Genomic DNA, 25,104 nt, shown 5'->3' on the forward strand with positions numbered 1-25,104 from the left:
AGAAACACACTTGGGCACAGTCTCACACCTTGTCAGGCCCCACCATGATGGAAAGATGGGGCTTAGACTTGCTTTGGCATAATTAGGGTTCTTTTTAAGGGAAGGCGGGGGTGGGGAGGCTATATATAAGGAGATTATTTGAAACTTGATCTAATCTTCTACAACCCTCAGCAAACTTTGTCAGCCTGACAATAAGAGACAGGAAGAATGCTATTCAGAAGTTCTGACATGAAACTGGAGGTAGAAGAAATGGTAGAATAGGAATCCAAAGAGCCTCTCTGGTGACCCTGCCAGGGTCCACCATCCATATAGGCCCAGAGCTTCTCCCAAACCACTGCTCATGTACAAATTAAACTGCAAAACAAGTCTGAACAAATTGTGTGTGGTGCTGAGAGGCCGAGTGACTTGCCCAGAGGCTCAAACACAGCTAGGAATGTGTCAGAGACAGGACCTGGACCTGAAACCAGCTCTTCCTGGCTTTGAGGCTAGTTCTCTATCCACAACAACATACTGTCTCTTTTGAACTACAAAATATTTTCTTAAAAATTATAAAAAGTGTCTCAGTAAAGACAAAAACTAATCAGGAGGGGCAGCTAGGTGGCACAGTGAATAGAGCACCGGCCCTGGAGTCAAGAGGACCTGAGTTCAATCAAATCCAGCCTCAGACACTTGGCACACTTACTAGCTGTGTGGCCTTGGGCAAGTCACTTAACCCCAAATTGCCTTGTCCTCCAAAAAAACCTCAAACTAATCAGGAAACTGACTTGGTATGAAGTAGCACAGCTAATAATGATAATAATAACAACAAAATAATAAGAGCACTGATATAGTACTTTAATATATTTCATATAGCACTTTAAGGTATGCAACGTGCTTCACAATTATTCTTTCACTTGATCCTCCCAACAGCCCTGGAAGGTAAGTGCTATTATTATTCCTGTTTTACAGATGAGGAAACTGAGGTTTCCTCAAGTATTTTGTCCAAAGTCACAAAGGCAATAATTGTCTGAGGTCATATCTGAACCCAGCTCTGCCTGAACTCCACACCTGCCTAGAATGAAGCAACAATGTCTATAAGAGAGTCTGTGGAGTAAGAATACCTGGCTTCTATTCTCTGCTATGACCCCAGACATGTCATTTAACTTCTCTGTGTCTCAGTGCCTCTATCTGTAAAATGAGTGTAGCAATGAATAATTGTCTTATACCCAAACCCATAGGGCTATTGTGGAGATCAAATGAAGTAATGTATATGAAAGCTTTTTTTTTTAAGCTGTAAAGCATCATATAAAATATAATAATTGCTATAGAAATGCTAATAATAATGTTTATTATTATAATTAGCATTTCTATAGCATTTGAAGATTTGCAGTCCTCACACTGGGAGGCAGGTGCTATTACTAACCCCTTTTTACAGATGAAGAAATTGAGGTAGACAGGTTAAGCGACTTACCAAGGGTTGCACAGCTATTAAGTGTCTAGGACTGCATTAGAACTCAAGTCCAATGTTCTATGTTTTACGTACGACCCAGTACTGTTTAAAAGTCATTGTGCCACCTATTACTATTTTAAAATATATGTCAATCTTACATTGTATACCAAGATAAGGTCAAAATGGGTACACAATTTAGACACAAAGAGGAAAACTGTAATCAAACTAGTAGAGCAAGGCATATTTTACTTGTTAGTTTTATGGAGAAGGGAAGAATTTATGACTAAACAAGAAATAGAGAACATTATGAAATGCAAAATGTATAATTTTGATTACACTAAATTAAAAAGGGTTTGTAAAAACAAAGCCAATACAACCAAGATTAGAAAAGAAACAGAAATCTGGGAAACAGTTTTTACAACCAGTATCTCTGATAAAAGCTTCATTTATAAAATATATAGAGAACTGAGTCAAATCTATAAGAATACAAGTCATTCCCCCAATTGATAAATGGTCAAAGGATATGAACAGGCAGTTTTCTAATGAAGAAATTAAAGCTTTCTATAGTCATATTAAGCTCTAAATCACTACTGATTTAGAGAAATGCAAATCAAAACAATTCTGAGGTACCACCTCACACCTATCAGATTGGTTAACATGACTGTGTGCACCCCGAAACTGTGTGCAATAGAGATCCTTACCCAAATAATACACAGAAGCTTCTCAGGGTAGGAAGTAGAAAAGAATGGTTTATTACAATCTTGAGAAAGGGCAATCCCCCCTTCTGACAAATAGTCAGGGAGGAAAAGCAATTTATAAAAGGAAATGGCGAAGTTATAAAGCCCTAATGGGGAATTCTCCCCCACCCCCTTTCTGACCCTCTTCTTCCATTGGCTAGAAGTCAGGTGCACAATCTAAGCGTGGCAATCTACCTCAAGTACCAGAACAAGGAAACACTAGACCAGCCAATGTACATTTGAGAAAGTACTTCTGTCCATATTTGGCATATCTTATGCTGAGGTGTCACTGAGGAGAGCGGTGACTCCCTACTGCTCTGAGTTTTGAGCCCTTGTAAATCATGTGATTTCCAGTTAAGGGGAACTCGGGCCTGTTTCCCACAAAAAGCCTTTCTAGATTTTAGAGTAGAGTCTGAGAAGTTTTTACTTCTTTCACTCAAAGACAAAACTGGAAAAGATAAATGTTGGAGAAGATGTGGGAAAATTGGAACACTAATACATTGTTGGTGAAGTTGTGAACTGATCCAATCATTCTGGAGAGCAATTTGGAACTATGCCCGAAGGGCTATAAAACTGTGTATACTCTTTGATCTAGCAATACCATTATCAGGTCTGTGTCCCAAGAGATTATAAAAAAAGGGAAAATGAGCCACATGTACAAAAATATTTATAGAAGCTCTTTTTGTGGTGGCCAAGAACTGGAAACTGAGGGGATTCTCATCAATTGGAGAATGGCTGAACAGGTTGTTGTATATGAATGTAATGGAATGCTACTGTTCCATAAGAAATGGTGAGCAGGCGAACTTCAGAAAAACCTGAAAACACTTACATGAACTGATGCTGAGTGAAGTGAGCAGAACCAGGAGAACACTGTACATAGTAACAGTAACACTGTGCAAAGACAGACTTCGTTAGACTTAGCTCTTCTGAGCAATGCAATGATGTAAGCCACTCACAAAAGACTCATGATGAAAAATGCTATCCAAGGGGTGGCTAGATGGTGCAGTGAATAGAGCACTTGCCCTGGAGTCAGGAGGACCTGAGTTCAAATATGGCCTCAGACACTTAACACAAAAAAACTAGCCATGTGACCCTGGGCAAGTCACTTAACCCCAACTGCCCTCCAAAAAGCCAAAAAAAAAAAAAAAAAGAAAATACTATCCACATCTAGAGAAAGAACTATGGAGCCTAAATGCAGATCAAAGCATACTATTTTTTCTTTTTTTGTTGTTTTTCTCTTTTGCATGGCTTTCCCCTTTTGTTCTGATTCTTCTTTCACAACATGACTAATGTAGAAATGTTTAATATGACTGTAAAAAAATAAAAATATATGACAGAAAGAAGAAAAAATAGGAACCCCTACTTCTGTGTTTTTAAGGTTTATGCTGAGAAAAGCCTCCTCCACTGTTCCAATCTGTAAAATAAACCTTTAAGTATAGGGTGGAACTAAGCACCATTTCTTGTCCAATCAAATTTTAACACTAATCTTAAATTTTTTAGAAAGATACATTGGATTCCAGTGCCTAATACACAGTAGGAGCTTAATAAATGGTTGTCAACTGACTGATGGACACCAGCAGTCATAGCAGCTTCAACAGACCAGTCTTTGAGGTCTGGAGCACGCACAAATCTCTCGAGTTGTAATATTCATAGAAGGCTCAGTCTTTGTTCAGTGTGTTAGAGGGAGGCTCTCTTAAATCTGGTAATTTAATTTCAAGTCTGCAAGTCATTTGTTGATTTGTGGCCCTAAGGTAAAGATCTAATGAGAGAGACCTCATTACTGGTTGTTTTTATGTCTTTTCAAGATAGATTTACTAAATTCTCTGGGTCACAATTTTCAAATCTGCAATTACAAGGTCCCTTCATGCTCTCAATCTATAACCTGTAACCAAGTAGACAGCAACCTGACCCCAACTAGTTGGCCTATTTTTTTGTTATATTAACCTTTAAACTGTCAACCAAGTGAATTTCTCTACCTTCTCTAAGCAGACAGAAGGCTGTTAAGTCATCCTGTAACTGTGTAAGCTAGAGTGTATATATACATCCCATATGGGACCTCTCCAGACCCTCTTTGATAGAGGGGAAGGTCTGTGCCACAAATTTTAAAATCCTACTTAAAAAAAACATATATAAAGATTAGATTTAGATACCAGATTATAATGTTTGACATTTAAGAGCCACCCCACTTTAGGAATAATAAAAACCATAATCATAATAATAGTCAGGTAGACATGCATTTGTTAAGCACTTATGTGCCAGGCACCTGTGCTAAATTCTGGAGATAAAAAGAAAGACAGAAAGAATACCTGCCCCCAAGGAGTTTGCATTCTAATGGCAGAGACTATACACAAGAGATATAAAGGCTAAATGGAGGCAACCTCAAAGGGAAGGCACTAGCATTGAGGGGGAATGGCAAAAGCCTTCGGCAGAAGGTAGGAATTGAGATAAGCCTTGAAGGAAGCCAGGGAAGCATAGCACTTTAAATTTTACACTACCTTCCCCCTCCCATATAAATTCACACCTATCTCATTTGATCCCCTTAGCAATCCTGGGGAGTAGATGCTATTATCACCCTGATTTTATAGATGAGGAAACTGAGGCCAACCTGCACCGGGTCACAAAGCTACTAAGTTTCCAGTTCATTTTACAGATGAAGAAACTCAGACAAATAGGGTTAAGTGATTTGCCCGGGGTCACACAGCTAGTAAGTATCCGAGGCTAGATTTAAACCTGAGTCTTCCTGACCTACGCCTAGCACTCCATCCACTACACTAGTTACTGCCCATATTCTGCCTCAGTTACCTCATCTCTAATGGCCCCTTCTGGCTCTAAATCACCAATCCTGATCAATCAGGGTGATAATTACCTTTTCATAATATTGGATATTTTTGTCAGCCATTCCCATGAGCAGCTGCCGAAAGTCCTGCCTCTTGTTGTTCTGCCATCTCTCCATGTCCGCTTTGAGGTCAGCATTGAAACACTCTACTCGATCCTGACACTTTTCCACCTCAGCTGGAACCTTGGAGAAAAATATCAAATGGGCATTTTGAGAGACAAGAAGGCCACACAGACAGACAGACAGACACACACACACACGGTTACTTGTGATAGCTTATTTCTCTTGTCCTTGAGATTTTTTGGCTCAAACATTTTTAAAAGGGTCAAAGTAATAAACAGCTGTCTAAAACTATCCAGATATCACAGTTAAGCCTTTTCTTCATTCCTTGCTATGCTTCCCCCGGGCAAGTCCCTTAATGATACATTTTTCAGAAAGGAGAATTTGGGAGGAACAATAATTTAGTGATGAGTTGAACCCTCTCAGAAAAATGACTGACCCCATTTTCTTAACCAAACAGTCAAGTTCCCCAAATCAAAACAAAATGAATCCTGGGGAGAAATGCCTTAAGTTATTAAAACAGGAAGGAATACTCTGGGGCCACTGAAAATTACTATTAGTTCCTTTTACTAAAGGTTTTGTAATGAGAATTAACCCTGTAGAGACTCTACCCATTTTAGAAATGGGAGGAGGGTGGGGAAGTCAGGTCATTTTACTACATTGTTGTTCAGTCATTTCATTAGAGTCAGATTCTTCATGACCCCATTTGGGGCTTTCTTGGCCAAAACACTGGAGTGGTTTGCCATTTCCTTCTCCAGCTCATTTTACAGATGAGGAAACTGAGGCAAACTGGGTTAAGTGACTTGCCTAGGGTCACACAGCTAGTAAGTGTCTGAGGCCAGATTTGAACTCAGTAAGATGAGTTTTCCTGACTCTAGGCCTGGCACTCTATCCACTGAGTCACCAAGCTGCTCTCATTTCACTGCTACACAAAGCTAAGTGCTACACAGGCATGCAAAGTTCAATAGTTCCCCAATCTTTATTATTCTGACAAGCATTCATTATAGTCAATCCCTCTCCTTCAAGTTCCTCATAGGAACCAAAGTCTAAATTTAATTTCATTTAATCCTGTTTATTAGTCAACCAAAAATGATCTCTACCCTCCCAAAACTGTGATAATCAAGAAATAAAAATGAAGTCCAAACAAGAGGTGTGTAGGTGTGTGTGTATGTGTGTGTGTGTGTGTGTGTGTGAGAGAGAGAGAGAGAGAGAGAGAGAGAGAGAGAGAGAGAGAGAGAGAGAGAGAGAGAGAGAGAGAGAATAAGGTCAGAGGAGGAAGCAGTGAAAGGAGAAAAAGTGAGTAATTTCCTAATCTGTGTGACAGTAGAAACAGGTTTCGATGTGATACAAATCCGTGATTAAGAGATTAAGTGACCTATCCACAGTCACCTATCCAATAGCTTGGATGCAGGTCTTTGATTCCAAATCTGGCCCTCTCTAAACCAGCCTCAGTCATATCACCAATGGGGATGCCCTTACCTCCTTGTTACCCCCTCCCAAAACCTATCCAGACTGCTTGGCTACTCACACAGCTTCAAGGAGATGGGAGTAACCAAGTCTGTTCTTTCTAGTGAGATGGGCCTTGCCATCTGCATTGCCACTGCCCTCCAGGCCTCACCATGCGTCATCTGCCTAAGCACCCCTGGGACTTGCCAACAGTTCTGCTACTGCCTCTTTGGGACTTCCTGGCCTTTCTACCACACTTTGTCTCCTTTCTTTGAGGTGCTATCTCTTCTAATTAAAGTGTGAGCTCCTTGAGAGCAGGGATCATCTCACTTTTTCTATTAACACCTCAGCACTTCACACCATGAATGACACACAGTAAGTGCTTAATATAATGCTTTTTCATGAATTCATTCATCTGTACTGAGGGAATTTCTATGGTAGGAGCTCTCCAGAGAAAACCAGAATTAGCTAGACAGCTGTAAAATTATGGCAATTCATTGAAACCCCTCATATTAATTATCCCACTAGTTTTTGGGAAGTCATTTCCTTATTGAACTGAATCCCCAGAATTTGACAAACCTCCTTACTTTGCTGAATTTGCTTCCAACATAACTACAAGGAATTAGTCAATGACTGAGTTGGTTTTTGAGGCTGACACTCAACTTTTTCTCTATCATGTGAATCGGATCTTACTGGTCATGGAAGTTCAGATACGAATGCAGATAAGTCAAGGAGGCAGCTAGGATACAGTGCTGGACCTGGAGTCAGGAAGACCTGAGTTCAAATCTGACCTCAGACACTGACTAGCTGTGCAAATCACTTAACAATAATGTTTGCCTCAGTTTCCTCATCTGTAAAATGAGCTGGAAAAGGAAATGGCATACCACTCTAATATCTTTGGAAAAAAACCAACACCAAACCAACCCAAATGGGGTCACAAGGAGCTGTACATGACCGAAACAAGTGAACAAAATTATAGCATCTACTTCCCAGGGTTCTTATGAGGATAAAATGAGGTATCTGTAAAACGCTTAGCTCAGTGTCTGGCACATAGTAGGGCATCATATAAATGCTAGCTATGATGATGATGAGGATGATGCCCAAACATTCCCCAGGACTATCCAGGTATCTGGCATTTACCAAGCTCTTATCTACCAAATTCCCATTCACCACAACCTGTGTTGTTAAAACCTCATTTCAGTGCCAGGCATTAGGGGAACTTTTGAAGTTTTGCCACTGTCTAGAAGGGGATGAGGCATACAGGAAGATCACAGAATCACAGATGTAGGGCTGAAAGGGATGCTCCTTAGAATTGAACCTTGAGTCCAATTCCCTCATTAGGAAAGCTCAGGAGTGAAGTGACTTATCACAGAGCTATTAGTTGCCTGAAGAGGGGGAGGAGGCTGATAGTAACGGTAGCTGCATTAACAGTTTACTTATATTGTATATATTGTGCTTTGCAAAGCTTTTTACATACATTATCTCATTTGATCCTTGTGGCAGTTATTATTAACTCCAGGATATAGACACTCAGTCGTTAAGTGATTTGCCAGTGGGTTACACAGCTAAGAACTATCTGGGGTATGATTTGTACACTGGTGTCTCAGATCTTAGATGGGCAGCAGGGCAGGTCACTGACTACTGGTAGAGAGGGTTTCATATATCAATGAAATCACAGGTAAAGGCAGAATGAGGGAACAGTGTGAGCAAAGAAATGAAGTTGGAAAAATTCAAACCTAATTTGGGGGGCAGAATAGTCCAGTAAGTATGGGGCACAGAGTAAAATAAGACTGAAGAGTCTTATAAAATAAGAGTGGTGGTAAATTGTGTAGGTTCTTGAATATGGAAGCAATATAGTAGAGAGGATAAAAGGTTAAACCAAAGCTCACAGGTTTGTTTTATTTTTAAATATACAATCTACTTCTTGTATTTCTTTATAAAATGAAATGTTTGTGGATGATTGTTAAGTTTACAATAAAAAGCCAATGAAATATTAGACATTAAGTCAGGAGGACCAATGAGCCAGGGTCCCAATCTCACCTACTTCTGACAGTAGCTAAATGACAATGAGCAAGCCACTCAAACTCTGAATCTCAGTTTCTGTATCCAAAAATTGGGGAAAATGATACTCGTAGAGCCTACTGCAATCATTCTGGGACTCAAATGCACTGAATTGTGCCAAGCATTTTGTAAACTTTAAAACCCCATATGTCAGTTATTATTATAATGCCAACAAAAATGAGTATGAACATTATTCACTCTGTAGGCAAAAGTGAGCCCCTGAAGATTTTCTGAGCATAGCAGTGACATCTATGTATATGGGATGCTTATATGTTTAGAAGTGATATGAAGGATACCCTAAAAAAGGAAGAGTGGAGATGAGAAGGCCTCCTAATAAACTTGCTTTTAGCCCAAGAGAAGAGATATCTCCTCCCCCATCCCTGCTTTGCAGAAGTCAGGGTTCATGGATGAGGAACACTGCATATAACATCAGATTTTTTTTTTTGATGTGCTCATTGATTTTGCTAATAAAAAAAATCTCTTTAAATTTTTTGTTGATGTTATAAGTGATGGATCTCTTAGGAAGGGAAGGGGGTGGGATAGGGGAAATCTAGTTAATGTAAAAATAAAAGTGTATGACCCTGGCAAGTCACTTAACACTTAGGTCCCCCCTCAGGCAACTCTATATGCTGATTTTCATTAGCATATAGAGGGACGTCCTCCCTGGGAGGCCAATAAAACTACAGATCTGGTTCAAACAGACTACAGATATTTTGCTTAAAAGTCCATCATCAGAATTTAGAATTTTGAAGAACCTGTCCCAGAACCCACCCAAGGCAAAAAGAATATTAACACTGATGTGCCCTCAAGCAAAGGAATTATGCCCAAAGGAGCAGGACTGAACAAATTCATATCCAATTGTCTTTAACCCCAATGTACCTCAAATTTCTTTAAGAAGCCCTGAAGGGCTAAGAAGTGCCAGGTGTACAGACTAATTCTGGCTGTGTCATTTAGGCTAGTTTGCCATGGCAGGGATGAGAGATGGGGAGAAGGCATTGGCCTATGCAAAGTGGAAAACTCAGCTCTGAAATAAGTAAAGCACTGCTATTCCTAGCAAGAAATGCCTCTCACTTATTCTCTCACTCATTTCTTGACTTTACTCTCCCAGTTGCCTTTCCTGCTTTCCTCTGTGGGTAAATGGAACTAAAATGGAGATAAAAGGAGTGTTTCAGAGTGAATCTCAAAAACCATTCCCCCTTAGGAAGACCATCACATCCTGTCAGCACAGGGTTTCAATGTCATTGGTACAGAATGTATTCTCTTGTCCTCTGACCCCACTTGTTGGTCATTTAAGCATTCTTACACTGTGATCACAAAGAAGACAAGGGAACTATCAGTTCCTTGGGATTAGACTACCCTAAGATTTAAGAAGTATCAGAAATTAATCAAACTCTTAGTGTCATGCTTCCAACCTCCTTTCTCCCTACCCACTATTCCTTCATGAGGCCTCCATCACAACAATCTTATTGCCCTTGTTCCATTATTCCAAACTCAACAAAAGCGTGGTTATCACTTTTAGCATAAAGTTTAGTTGTTTTGGGACAGCTAGGTAGTATAATAAATAAAGCACCGGCCCTGGAGTCAAGAGGACCTGAGTTCAAATGTGACTTCAGACACTAGCTGTGTGACCTTGGGCAAATCATTTAACCCCAATTGCCTTACCTTCCCCCCTCCAAAATAAAGAAAAAATGCTTAGTCATTTTCTAAATCTGTAACCTGATCACTCCCTTTCCTCCATTCAAGACCCTTTTCTTCTCCCTCTGAACAAACTGTATCTCCCACATTGTGCTCAAAATTAAAAATTTTGCTACATGTACCATGCCTAAGAAACCCTACTGGTCACTTCAAATCCTCCAAAGTTGTGCAATACCTAGCATACAGCTTTGCACAGAAGCAGCTGTGCAAATTCACGTTCATTTTGTGGATTTCCTTCTCTCCCTTCTTAGTCTGGGGATTTCAAAGGCATGGTTGTTTTTTTCTTATGTATTTTATTTTTTATATCTGGGCTTGATGAAAATATGAGCTATTCAAGACCTCCTTGATCTACTATCAGCAGTTCAAGTTCTCATTGCCAGTATTGGAGAAGGAATTTGTTGCTGTTATATAATTCAAACAGCATCTTAGAATTGGAAAGTGCCTCAGAGGTCATCTATTTCAATTTGTACCTGACCAAACTTCCCTTCTACAATATATCCAATAAACTTGTGGACAATCAGTCTTCCTAGGGATGGAGTGTTCACTTTTTAGATAGATGTAACTATTAGAAAGCCTTTCCTCAGGGGTTCTTGGCTGTTTCTTTTTGGGTCAAGAGATCCTTTAACAGTCTGGTGAAGCCTATGGATCCCTTCTCAGAATAATATTTTTAAAAATTCATAAGGGTAGGGTGGCTAGGTGGTGCAGTGAGTAAAGTGCTGGCCCCAGAGTCAGGAGGACCTGGGTTCGGTTTTGGCCTCAGACACTTAACACCCACACACACACACAAAACTAGCCGTGTAACCTTGGTCAAGTTACTTAACCCCAACTGCCCTCCAAAAAGGCAAAAAAAAAAATTTCATAAGGGAAATGTCAAATTTCAGATAGAAGTTAGTAAAAATAAAATAACATTCCCTCCTTAATCAAGTTCAGGATCCCCTAAAATCCATCCTTAAACCTGCTTTACATGGAAGTTTGCTTCTGAAATCTGCCTTTACCTAACTCCTACCCACTGATTCTAGCTCTGCCTCTGGGGGCTAAGTAAACTAACCAAATGTCTCTTGCTCATATGAGTACTTCAAATATTTGAGAATGGCTATTATACTGTTCTCTCTTCCATCCCTCCAAACCAGAAAAATCTCTTTCAGGCTGCAAACCCCCCAATCTGACCAATGCTCATTTCCATTATCTGGAGGAAATTCCCTAGTGATCTTCTTCATTTTGCTCTTTTGTCCCTTTCCTCAGACAAAAAAAAAAAGAAAAAAAGGGAAAGGTATTTATTTATTCCACAAGAGTGAAAGGGGAAGTTCAGATTAACCCTTAGTTCAAAAAAAGGTTTACTAAAAGTCTCAAAAATCTGGGTTATTTATCCTCAATATTAGAGAATGGGCAGAAGAATAAAGAGGAGCCTGATCTTCATTTGACTTACAATTGACTTAATCTCATCCGATAATTCAAACTGGAAAAATGTCAGAGCAATGCTGATTAGCCTGAAGAGAAATGATTTCAAGCAAATGTGGGTTTTTTAAAAAAGCTTTTACATACCTGTGGTCTAAGATGACAATAAGATTACTTTACATGCATTACAAGAGGTTCATGAGCATACTTTGTACTAAAATGCAATTCATGCAAGTCATTCCCATCCACAGAAGCTGGCACACTAATCCTCCACTGCACAGTTTGAATTCTGTATGACAGAATTAGGCAGTTGCTTATTTCCAAACAGGGGCATCTGTGTGGTAGCTGAGGATTTTGTTTTCTCTTTCTAGTCAGAGGAAAAACTTGGTACCTTTAATACTGCTTATATTTTCATTTTCAACCAAAATAAGTCCTAACTTTTCAAGAAATCTCTAGTAAAAGAGCCATGAAGGTTGATTAGCTGAAACTAGCAGCTAGAAGACCTGACTGCTCCATTCTTCTGTCTCTGGGTTTCAGAATGAGAAACCCTATATTCTCTCTGTGAACTGTTACAACCCTCCAGTCCTTAAACTTGAGAAGCTCCCCTATATTTAGCCTGCACCCCCTAACAAAGTCCAAGCCTATTTCCTTATAAAAATCTTGTTCTTTCCCCCCACAAGCTGACCTAGTAACGTGAGTGGAATTAAGTCCCTTGCCTTTTTAGCTACTTGTGACAATTTCGGCTTCAAAATATAACTGAGGGGCACAGGTAGGTGGCACAGTGAATAGAATACTGGCCCTGGAGTCAGGAGGACTTGAGCTCAAATTCAGCCTCAGACACTTGACACTTATTATTAGCTGTATGACCTTAGGCAAGTCACTTAACCCCAATTACCTTGCCTTCCCCCCTCCAAAAAAGAAATAAACAAAATGTAAGAAAGATATATATGCCTGGTGCACTGAACCCTAGGAACTAAGAACCAGACTGACTTTAAATGGGAAAGACAAACATACACCAAAGCTTAAAATCTCCCAGTCTTTTCACTCCATGGCAGTTTGGAGTGGCTAGGTCAGAAGCCAGATTTCAGACAGAGAAACAGAAGAGCTGAGGGTAGATAGTCTCTTAAAGAAGTTTAAAGGGAAGAGAGAGAGAAGATGAAAGATATACCAGTGTGGTAACATCTCATGAAGGTTTTTATAAACGTGGCAGACACTTGTACTGTATCACCACAGCCAGGTGATGCAGTGTGCCTAGAATCAGGAAGACCTGAGTTCAGACATGGCCTCAGACACTTACCAGCTGTGTCACCTTGGGCAAGTCACTTAATCTCTGTTTGCCTCAATTTCCTCACCTGTAAAATGGTCCAATAGTCCCTAACTCCCAGGGTTGTTGTGAGGATCAAATGAGATAATATTTGTCAAGTGCTTAGCATGGCGTCTGAAATATAGTAAACATTATATAAATGCCAGTGAGAGTTATTATTATTCCCCGTCCTGGATCACTCCTTCATTCCTACTCATGTACTGCTGAATAGGGCTGGAAGGAGTCATACAACCAGGCTGAATGGGCTACTACAAATTTATGTTAACCATCTCAACTGGGTCCTCACTACAGCAAGGCAATCCTTTTATTCTTCCTTAATTGATTAGAAGAGCTGTTTTAAACTTCTCTCCTCACACCTGCCTCTTTCCACTCTCTCACTCTCATACTTTATCAAGAGAATAGAGGCCATTTACATTGAGTTCCTTCTTTTCCCCTTCTCATCAATTCTGGACACCACCTCCTCTCCCCCCTACCCCCCCCCCCCAATTCCCTCCCTTCTTCATATCCTCTTTTATTCCAGTTTCTGATGGAAAGATGGTTCTTTTCTCCAAGGCTAGCTCTTCTACACACACCTCCTTTCATTTTCCATTTCTCTCTAATCTTAAATCTTTCCCTATTTATTTTTCACCTGTTACCTATAAACAAGCTCAAGTCTCTCCACCATTAAAAACAAACCAAAACCAAAACCAAACAAAACAGCTTCCATTAGATTCCATTAGATAGCCCCACTAGCACTTCTCTTCCATTTCTCTGCCAAACTTTTCAAAAAAGCTGTCTCTTTGGGGTTTCCCCTTCCCCTGCTCTGTCTCTTCTAAAACCTGAGCAATCTGACTTCTGACTTTATCAATCAATTGAAACTACTCTGTCAAAATTTACCAATGACCTGGCTATCCAATCTGTCAATTGGTCAGTCATACTGGATATTTCAAACTGGACATCCCATAGGCACCTAAAACTCCATGTCCAAAGCATCATAACTCCTTACTCTCATCCCACATACCCTATTAGTTGCTAACCCTTGTTGTTTCCTATGTTTATAACATCTCTTGCATCTCTCACTGCTCACACAGCCAGAACCTTAGTTTATTTAAACTCTCATTAGCTGTTACTTGAACCATTTATTGTAAATGCCTCTTCTTTGGTCTTCCTAACACACATCTCTGCCAACTATAACCCATTCTCTACACAGCCATCAAAGTGACTTTTCCTAAGAAGCATATCTGACCATATCCACCTACTTCTTAAAAAATAAAATAAAATAAAACTTCAGCTTTTCCCCAGTAAGAACAAATAGAAACTCCTCTGTTTGGCACTTAAGGCCCATCACAACCAGGAAGACCTTCCCAGCCTTCTGGCACACTATTTTCCTCCATGAGTTTTATGTCCTGCTTCCTATATCTTCACCCACATCACACAGTCTCCCTTGCTTGCTCCCCTGCCTGTTCATTCCCGTTTCTTGGAACGCCTGGCTTTCTTCCACACTCAGCTCAACCACCACCTTCTAAATGAGTCTTTTCTGAACTCTCCAGATGCTAATGATGTCCCTCCCCTACCTTGCATTCATTTTGCCTAGATTCCGTATTATGCTGATATGTTTATATGTCCTCTCCCTATAAGCCCCTTTTGTCTTTATATCTTCAGCAGTTAGCACAGTGCCTGACCGATAGCAGGGACTTAATAAAATAACTAGTTCCATTTCATAGCTGATGCCTAAAACAAAGTCTGCAGAGAAGCAACCCTGAGGGTTTTCAAGATACCTAAACTGCCTTTCTAAGAAACAGGAAGACATTCCTGTCATGCCAGGAGTGTGCACTTGCCTCTCTGAAGGGTAAGGTCTGCTGTAATCTTGTTAGATGATCCTCAGATTCAAAACCAGGTTATCTGGGGGGCTTAACTGACATCTCATCTCATTTTATAAAAACAGTTTGAGGTTTGGGAGACTGACATTGGTTTTACTAACACTTTATTTCTTCTCATAAAAACAGTCTGAGGCAGAGATGCAAATCAAAAAGACTCTGAGGTACCACCTCACACCTATCAGATTAGCTAACATAGCAAAACAGGAAAACGATAAATTCTGGAGAAGATGTGGAAAAGTTGAAATTCTAATTCATTGTTGGTGGAGCTGTGAGCTGATCCAACCATTCTGGAGAGCAATTTGGAACTCTGCCCGAAGGGGTATAAAAATAAAAATGTGCATACCCTTTGACCCTACAAAACTGCTTCTAGGGCTTTATCCCAAAGAGATCATAAAAATGGGAAAAGGACCCACATGTACAAAAATATTTATAGCAGCTCTTTTTGTGGTGGCCAAAAACTGGAAATTGAGGGGATACCTAATCAATCAGGGACTATTGTTCTATATAACAAATGATGAACAGGCAGACTTCAGAAAAACCTGGAAAGACATATGAACTGAGGTTGAGAGAAGTCAGCAGAACCAGGAAAACATTATATATAGTAACAGACACAGTGTGCGAGGACTGATTTTGATAGATTTAGCCCTTCTCAGCATTGCAAGGACCTAAAACATTTCCAAAGAACTCATAATGGAAAATGTCATCCACATCCAGAGAATGAACTATGGAGTCGGAATGTGGAGTAAAGCATACTATTTTCTCTCTTGTTTTGTTTTGTTATGTTTTCCTTCCCATGGTTTCTCCCATTTGTTATAATTCTTCTATGCAACATGACTAATGTGAAAATGTGTTTAATAGGAATATATATGTAGAGCCCATTGTATACCACTTTGGAGAGGGTGGAGAGGGAGAAAATTTAAAACTTAGGGAAGTGAATGTTGAAAACTGAAAACAAATAAATAAATTAAAAGGAAAACAGTCTGAGGCAATGTTAATTGACAGTGTTAAGTGACTGAAGCCCAGTGTGACATTCGTGGTTACTATTATCCTAATCAACATCCTTTCTCCTTGTAACCTCACAGTTGGGAAAATGCTGATGCCTTAAAGCAGGGTTGTTGACCTTGTTCTGTGTCCTGGACCCTTTGGCAGTCTGGGAAAGCCTATGGACCATTTCTTAGAATGTTTAAAAATTTTTAAAATTAAATACATAGCATTACTAAAGAAAACTTATAATGAAATAATTATTAAAATATAGAATTCTCCGGCTAAGGATTTAGAACCCCTGCCTTAAAACAAACACCGCTGTCATTTCAGCACATTTATTAAATCATACACAACCCTGCTTAAACCTGGTGTAATCATTGATTGCTATGGGAATAACAAAAGAACTGTGGTATAAAAATTCAACACCAGAGGGCGCTCAATCACCATTATCAAGGCACAGAAACACTAGGCTACTCTGCCTCACCTTCCTCTCATTTTTTATATATACATATTTTATATAAGTATATGCATGTGTGTATATGTATCTATATGTGTGAGTACATATAGATACATATACATACACACATATATATTTTAAAAGATTATATTGAATTTGCTTACCTTATGTTTGTGTGATCAAAAGAGATTAAAAAATAAGAAAGCCCTATACAAATGTAAAGTAACACATTTAGAGAAAACCAGGACTAGTTCCTCCCCTGGTATGTCACTAGAGAGCAGGCACTGTGGGAAATGAAGCACAGGAGCAAATCTTCTGGTGAAAGTTTCTGTGAAAGATGTCTTAATTTTTTTTCCTTTAATTAATTTTAATTTTAGTTTTTGACATTCACTTCTGTAAGCTTTTTAGTTTTAAATTTTCTCCACCTCCCTCCCCAAGATGGCATGCAATGTCTGTTTGTTTGTTTTTTTGAGCAATTGGGGTTAAGTAACTTGCTCAAGGTTACATGGACAGTTATTTCTGGGTGTGGTGCAAAGTGTCAGAGCCCAGATTCGATTCCCAGGTCATCCTGACACACTGGAGTTGGTGCTCTTACTCGCTGAGCCACCTGGCCGCCCCAGTATCTACGTTTTTTCAAAAAGGTAAAGCATCTCTTTGCAAACACTGCTGTAAACACAATATGCAGATGTTTTTTGCTTGACTCTGAGGAGCAATACACATATTCAGTGGGACTTGTCTTCCCCTCTGCCTAACTAATTAATATACATAACCTTACTTACTGCAGGGACAAGAGGCTGCTGAAAGAACCCAAATGAGGGCCCTGCTGAAACTAAGGCTGAAGGAATGGAGAGGCAGGCACTGAAAGTGTTGGGAGGGAAGAACAAGACCTGGTGTGACTGACCCTCTGGGCATTTCCAAGGAGCCTCTACAAGCATTTCCACACTGCCACCAAAAAACGCAGGGTTGGAAAAAATACGGTCGTTCTTTCCCTCAGGGGCCACATGCTCTCCTCAAGCAGGTCAGACTCACCTTGGGGCGCTCTTCCTTTTTCAAAGCAACTGCTTCCAATTTGGCTTCATATTCTCCTTGGACTTGATCTCTCTTCTTTAATACATTCTATGGGGGAGGGAGAATAGGAGGAAAAAGAAAAAAGACAGATAAACAACAACAAAAAAAAGTACAGAAGACATGGTCACAGCACCAAACCCTTCTCATGCCTCAGTCCCCTACTGCTGTGGCCATTGTCATCTCCAGCCCCTGAAAGGCTTGAGGGCCATCCTAAGTCTCCCCCAAGAAAGTTAATTTCTTTTCTTAGCCCTGGGATTAAGTATGACATTATATCATGTGATTATTCAGGAGTCAGATGAGGGATTTTAGATGCTCATGGGATATCCAGTTTGAAATCTCCAGCATGACTGTTCAAATGACATTTGGGGCATTTTGGTGGCATGGTGGATAGAACTCTGGAGTCAGGAAGACCTGAGTGCAAATCCGGCCTCAGACATTTACTAGCTGTATGACATTGGGCAAGTCACTTAACCTCTGTTTGCATCTCCTCATCTGTAAAATGGGGATGATAATTTAACCTATCTCCCAAGGTTGTCATGGGGATATATTTGCACATAGTAGGTGCTATATAAATGTTTATTCCTTCCCTCTCTCGATCTGCTTAGGTGGTGATATGGGTCTGGTGTTCAGAAGACAGGCTAGGGCTAGATAAACAGATCTGGGAATCATCTGCATTTCAGTCATTTTTCAGTTGTGCCTGCCTTTTTTTCTTTTTTGGAGGGGGGAGGGCAGGGCAATTGGGGTTAAGTGACTTGCCCAAGATCACACGGCTATGAAGTGTCAAATGTCTGAGGTCGCATTTGAACTCAGGTCCTCCTGACTCCAGGGCCAGTGCTCTATTCACTGCGCCACCTAGCACCCCCGTGTGCCTAACTCTTTATGAGGGGTCCCAAAGTGGCTTCTGGTATGCAGCTATTCTAGGAATTATACATTAAGATGCCAAGCTGGAAAAGCCTTGAGATTTCAAAGGTGAGCCACTGGCCATAGTACTGAGGGAGAGAGAAGCAACAAGAAATGAAGCACACAAATATTATAGGGCTTCACAACTACCAAAGAGTTTTCACAAACATCCTTTCACTGAAGCCTTATTATAGCTCTGTGGGGTAGACAGGGCAAGTATTGCTATAGGTAGGGAAAAGACTCATAAAAGTAAAATGAATTACCCCAAGTCACATAGCCAGTAAATAGCAGAGCTGGGGCAAGAACCTGGAATTTCCAACGTTCAAAAGATATACTATTTCTAAAGCACTTAGCACAATGCTTGGCATGTAGCAGGAACTTAATTAATGCCTGTTCCCTTCCCTTTCCTTTAAAAATCTGGGCCACTGCTCCATTAAATAACACAGCCTGAGTCTATTGGCATTTTAATCCTAACAATGAAGGAAAAGGGATGAGTGGTAGGTGGGGGACCAAACTGGAGATCAAATGATGTGATAAGTCTAACTGCAAGGCAGGTCTCTGAATTCTGGATAAGAAAACCCAAATGAACAGACTTACCCAGTTTCTTACCACTCCACACATCAAAACAAACAAATCATCCTCGGTATATCTTTTACATGACAATACATAAACTACAAAGCATTCCTTATTTAGCCATCTTCAAGGTGAATTCAGGTAATTCTACAAAGTCAGATGCTGTTTTGTAAAATATGGAGGTTAGTGGCAATAGGAGGTGGGTATGAGGAAGTAAGTGATGAACAGCCAGAGCAGAAGCTAAACTGAAGGGCTTATTTAACTCTTGTGGATGGGAAGGTAAGAAAGTTAATAGAAAAAGGAATATAATCTTTTATGTCAGGTGCCTCCTTACCCTTTATTATAAAGTTAGACAGCAAGAAAGGAGGCACAGTACAATCTTTCACAAAGTTAAAAAAAAGAATCACAGAAGTGTAGGCTTTATACTGAATAGTGTGGCTTATAGCAGAAGAAGAGGATTGGGAAGAGTTATCCTTTGAAAATACAAAAGATTGGGGGCGGCTAGGTGGTGCAGTGAGTAAAGCGCTGGCCCCAGAGTCAGGAAGACCTGAGTTCGGTTCTGGCCTCAGACACTTAACACCCACACAAAAAAACTAGCCCTGTAACCTTGGGCAAGTTACTTAATCCCAATTCCCTCCAAAAAGCAAAAAAAATAAGGATGGAAAAAGTTAAGTTGGGTAATAAATGATGGAAATAGCCCTTCTAATGGGAAATTACTAACATTATGTACCTTTTCAGTAACTGAAATGTGTTAAAAAGGAATGTGTTAAAAGCTGCGAGTATACCCTACAGTCAGTTAGGTAGGACAAAAAACATACATTTTTAGCCTTTTAAATATAGATTTGCTTATTATTATAAAATGAAATATGACAATAATAATATTTTATTAATTGTTTATATAGAAAATGGAAGGAATTAAAAATAAAAAAGGAATTATTTATTGATATAGTTTATTTATTAATATTTATATGGTTATTTAGAAAATTATATATCATAATTAGCTACTGTATTTATATATTTATAATTTATGTAATATTTATAATTATTTATTATAATATACATTTATTTATATATGATTATACATTTATTAATGATATAATTATTTATTAATGTAATACATAATTATTTATTGATGCTATATTATAATTTCCCTCCTAAGAGCTTTCAAGTTCTCTACATACATTCTGATTGACGTTTAGTAACTTCCTGAGATTGGTTAAAAGATCATAGGATTTGGAGCTAAAATGGTCCTTGGAGATTATCTAGTCCAACATCTGTGAATGTGGGAAGTGAGGCCTAGACAGGTAATGTAAGATCATATAAGTAGCAAGAAGCAGAGATGAGATTCAAACTCCAAATGGAGAATGTATCTAGTTTGTGAAGTAAATCTCGATCCTTGGTGCTTTCTTGAAATGATACAGGACACAGAATAGGATCTCTTTGTCTTGTACCTTAACCATAAAGTGAGATTGTTATTGGAGAAGTTATAGCAGCAGTGGCAGTATTAAATACACCTGGCAGTCAAGGACTGCTTACATCCAGTCTTCAAAAAGTTTAAGGCTAAACGGGAAAGAGTACAAAGGAGTAATGCCACATTGGATATGGTTAGAGTAACAGCAGTCTATAGCAAATAAAATCCTGGCACCTTATATATATACTCAAAAGCCCACAGAATTGATATACAGGAGGCATAAAGAGAGAGCAGTAATTAAATAGTAGGTCCCTCCTACATGTAGATCACTACACATAGATCTCTCCTCTCACATTTAAGCAGCATTTTTAAATTTGAAAAGTTCTTTTTTCACTTAACCAACACACCTCTAGTAGCATGGGCTGCTGGGGGAGGGGAAGGACAATGTTTACATAAGACAAGGTACCGGTCCCCAAGGGCCTTACAGCCCTCAATTGAACACTTCCCAAGTCAGTGATTGTTTGGGTGAGGTTATTCCCTCCACCAACACAGATAGTAACCTCTTTATTACTTGGTAGATGTCCTTCTACAGTCTCTGTGGCTGAAAATATTTAAAAGCATCAAAGCCAACCTGGTGATACAAAAAAGGCCAACTTTTTTTCAAAGGAACTCTGGTACTCTGATGACATACCTTAGTGGACTCAACTCAAAGTCCTTCTGGCTTGGTGAGGGGGCCCACCAAGACTAGAGAGAAGAGAGTAAGACTGCAAGGAGGTCCAGGAGAATAAAACTGAGAAAAGGCTACTGGATTTGGCAACTAAGAGACCATTAGTAATTTTGGAAAGAGCAGTTATAAATAAATAAAATAAAGGTCTGATAGCTTGGTGCTGCAGTGGATAGAGCAGTGGGCCTGGAGTCAGGAAGATCTGAGTTCAAATCCAGCCTCTGACACTTAACAGCTGTGTGACACTAGGCAAGGTTATTTAACCCTGTTTGCCTCAGTTCCTCATGTGTAAAAATAGGGTCATACTGGAGGAGAAAATGACAAACCATTCCAGTATCTTTGCCAGGAAAATCTCATAGACAAAGTCCATAGGGGCACTACTGAACAAGCAAGGTCTGATATCCAAGATAGAAAAGGGAATCATGGCAGAGTGGCTAGAAGACAGCCTTGGAGCCAGAAAGTTTTGGGTTTAAGTTCTAACTCAACATTTCCTGATGGTGTGACAGTGGGTAAGTCACTTAACTTCTCTAGAGTGGTGCTATAGTGTAACCGAATGTGAGGGTCATGAAAAATTTGGCAACAATAAAAGGTTTGGGGGGGGAGGCAGAGCCAAGATGGCAGAGTAGGGCTTCCGCATGGCTCCGGCCTCCACCTCCTCCAATACATGTAAAAAATGACTCTAAACAAACTTTAGAGCTACAGAACCCACAAAGTGACAGAGAGAAACAAATCTCCTGCTGAAGGAAGCCTGGCAGGCCGGCAGGAAGGGTCCGTCATAGCGTGCTGGGAGCCAAGTGCAGTCCCCACTAAGCCACAGTTTTAGCCCCAGGGAGGCCCAGACCAGTGCAGCTAGAACAAACTTCATGAGAGTAAATCACCAGCAGCTGTAGCAGTTTCCAGACTTCTCAATCCACAAATGCCAAAGAGAAAGTAAAAGGTCAGTGCAGAACTTTGTTGGGAATAGGGGGAGCGTGATCTGGCTGCTGTCCTTGGAGTGCAAAGCTAAAGAGGTGTGGTGGCTGCAGTTGCTGCTGCATGGCTGCTTCCAGGTGCTCCTGGCCTGCAGATTGTAGGGGGACCAAGCAACCATTCAGAGGGTAATCGCTTTTGCTTTGACCTGCTTGGATCTGGATCATGGTCCTGGGGTGTGTGAGCAGAATGCGTAGGGGCTATAGAGAGGGCACCTATCTAATAGTTCTGCAAAAACCCCAGCGATTTGGGACACAGCTCTCTCCATTCTGGAAGCAGAGTTCTACCCTGGCAAAGAGCTCAAAAGTCAAGGAATTGGCTGCCAACATGAGCAAGCAAAGGAAGCACAAACAGACGATAGAATCCTTTTTTGGGGATGGAAAGGATCAAGGCATGGAGCGGGAGGAAGATAACGAAGTCAGAACTCCTGCATCAAAAGCCTCCAAGAAAAATATGAATTGGTTGCAGGCCATGGAGGAGCTCAAGAAGGATTTTGAAAATCAAGTAAGAGAAGTGGAGGAAAAATTGGGAAGAGAAGTAAGAATGATTCAAGAAAATCATGAAAAGTTAGTCAACAGCCTGCTTAAGGAGACCCAAAAAATACTGAAGAAATTAACACCTTAAAAAATAGACTAGGGGCAGCTAGGTGGCACAGTGAATAGAGCACCGGCCCTGGAGTAAGGAGGACCTGAGTTCAAATCCAGTCTCAGAAACTTAACACAAAAACTAGCCGTGTGACCCTGGGCAAGTCACAACCCCAACTGCCCTCAAAAAAGCAAAAAACAACAACAACAAAAAATAGACTAACTCAAATGGCAAAAGAGGCCCAAAAGGCCAATGAGGAGAAGAATGCTTTAAAAAGCCAAATTTGCCACATGGAAAAGGAATTTCAAAAACTCACTTTAGAGAATAACTCCTTCAAAATTAGAATGGAGCAATCAGAAGCTAATGACTTTATGAGAAATCAAGATACTATAGAACAGATACAAACAAATGAAAAAATAGAAGGCAATGTGAAATATCTCACTGGAAAAACCACTGACCTGGAAAATAGATCCAGGAGAGATAATTTAAAAATTATTGGTCTATCTGAAAGTCATGATCAAAAAAAGAGTCTAGACACTATCTTTCAGGAAATTACCAGGCAAAATTGCCATGATATTCTAGAACCAGAAGGCAAAATAGAAATTGATCACCTCTTGAAAAAGATCCCCAAAAGAAAACTCCCAGGAATATTATAGCCAAATTGCACAGTTCCCAGGTCAAGGAGAAAATACTGCAAGCAGTCAGGAAGAAACAATTTGAGTACTGTGGAAACACAATCAGGATAACACAAAACCTAGCAGCTTCTACATTAAGGGATTGAAGGGCTTATAAAATTAAAATTATATGTACACCAAAGAACTATTTTAAAATAAATTTCTTTATGATTTATTATTAGTAAATGTTTGATTTATATAACTATTTTATGTACCTATATACTTGGGGTCAGGTAAAAATTTCTCAAGTGAAAAGGGGTCATGAGTAGAAAAAGTTTAAGAAGCCCTGCTCTAGACAACTCTCTAAGACTAAAAATTGCAGAGCAGGTACCAGACCTCACTAGTTGATCATTTCCTCTACTAGCAGTTCCCTTTGCCATTGAGATCACAAATATAGTTCCTGTGCCTCTCTATCCTATCCAAGAGAACTGATACATACATATATATGTATATGAGAATAAGAAATATTCCCCAATAGGAAATCAAAGAAAATAAATGGTTTTCAAAGAATACAAGATTTCAACCATCACATGAAAGATTCTAAATCATGAAAAAAGGAAATACAAATACTGATGTTTCTAACTTCACACTTCTGAGACTGGCAAAACTGACAAAAGATAAAAATGAGGAAATGTGGGAGGGGCTATGGGAAGACAGACTCACTAATATAGCATTGGTGGAGTTTTGATTTGGTTATGCCCTTTGACCAGCAATATCACTAACTTGTCATATAGACCAAGGAAGTAAGAGACACAGAGAAAAATTGAATATATACAAAAAATACAATATATTAAAATATTTCTAGCATTCTTTGCAGTAGCAAAAAACGAAATGAAATGGGTGCCCATTAACTGGTAACAAATTATGGTAACAGAACATAATGGAATATTATTGTGCTGAAAGAACATGAATGTGAAGAATTCAAAGAAACTTCAGAAAACATGAAAAAAAAAGTATGAACTGATCTTGAATCAAGAGAACAATTTATATGAAGGAGAAATCAAGAGAACAATTTATATGAAGACCACAATCATGTAATATAAACAACACTGAAAGTCTTCTTAACTCCTTAACTTAATTTGTTGATACTATTTTTCTTGATAATACATATATCTGATAAAGTGAGCACTCTATTTAGGAAAGAAGTGACAATGAGGTTAAAAAAAAAAGACCAGAAAAGAACATTAATAAAACTTTTGTTTCACCCAAGGGGGAGTTGCACCATTTTGTGTAAGGTCCTGAATGCCAGGCAAAGGCACATTACTCAAGAGACAAAAGGTAGCCACTGAAGATTTTTGAAGAGAAGAATATAATCACATAAATGCATAAGAAAGATTATTCTGTCAGAAATACAAAGGATGGGGTAGGGGAGTAAAGGCAAGAAACTCTGCCAGATGGCTACTGCCATAATGGAAGCTGGAAGTAACAATAACTAAGTAATAAAAGTAATAATAACTAATATAAACTAATAACTGAACTAAGGGGGAGGTACTTTGGATAAATGAAAGGGAGACAAATGAAAGGGATTTTGCAGAGGTGGAAAATGACATCTGTTTCAGAAGTGACCAGAAGAGAGACACAAGCATTTGAGGCATCTGCATAGAGGAGAGAAGTGAGAGAAAGTGAAAGAATAATATTTAGAATCAAAGACAAGACAAAGAATAAGGGAAACGTGACTGAAGGCACCATTTGATCAATAAACATTTATTAAATACTTACCATCTGCTTACAGTATCCCACACTGGGCTAAAGGCTGGGGTAATAAAGGAAATAAAGAAAGGCAAAAGATAGTCCATGCCCTCAAGGAGTTTACAGTCAAGTGGAAAATGATAAGACAGCTGCCTGGAGCGCCTCCCTTAAAAGCAGAACTCAAGATTAGCTCTCCATTATCTACCATCCAAACTCTCCCAAGGGAGG

The 25,104-nt window shown here is 39.5% G+C and overlaps 1 protein-coding gene across 1 annotated transcript in view; it reads right to left on the reverse strand.

Annotated features, from left to right (window-relative positions):
- Positions 1-25,104, reverse strand: part of SNX30 (sorting nexin family member 30) — a 105,620-nt gene that overhangs the window by 12,944 nt on the left and 67,572 nt on the right. Inside the window, exons 6-7 of the mRNA XM_069107446.1 lie at positions 17,313-17,399; positions 5,033-5,185 (exon numbers count right to left, since the gene is read on the reverse strand). Coding sequence (XP_068963547.1) covers positions 5,033-5,185; positions 17,313-17,399 — 240 coding nt within the window. The remainder of the gene's footprint in view (positions 1-5,032; positions 5,186-17,312; positions 17,400-25,104) is intronic.

The sequence above is a fragment of the Petaurus breviceps genome, unplaced genomic scaffold (genome assembly GCF_028583685.1).
Source record: "Petaurus breviceps papuanus isolate PSGF00001 unplaced genomic scaffold, PetGlider_PUasm1.0 90062, whole genome shotgun sequence".
NCBI lineage: Eukaryota > Metazoa > Chordata > Mammalia > Diprotodontia > Petauridae > Petaurus > Petaurus breviceps.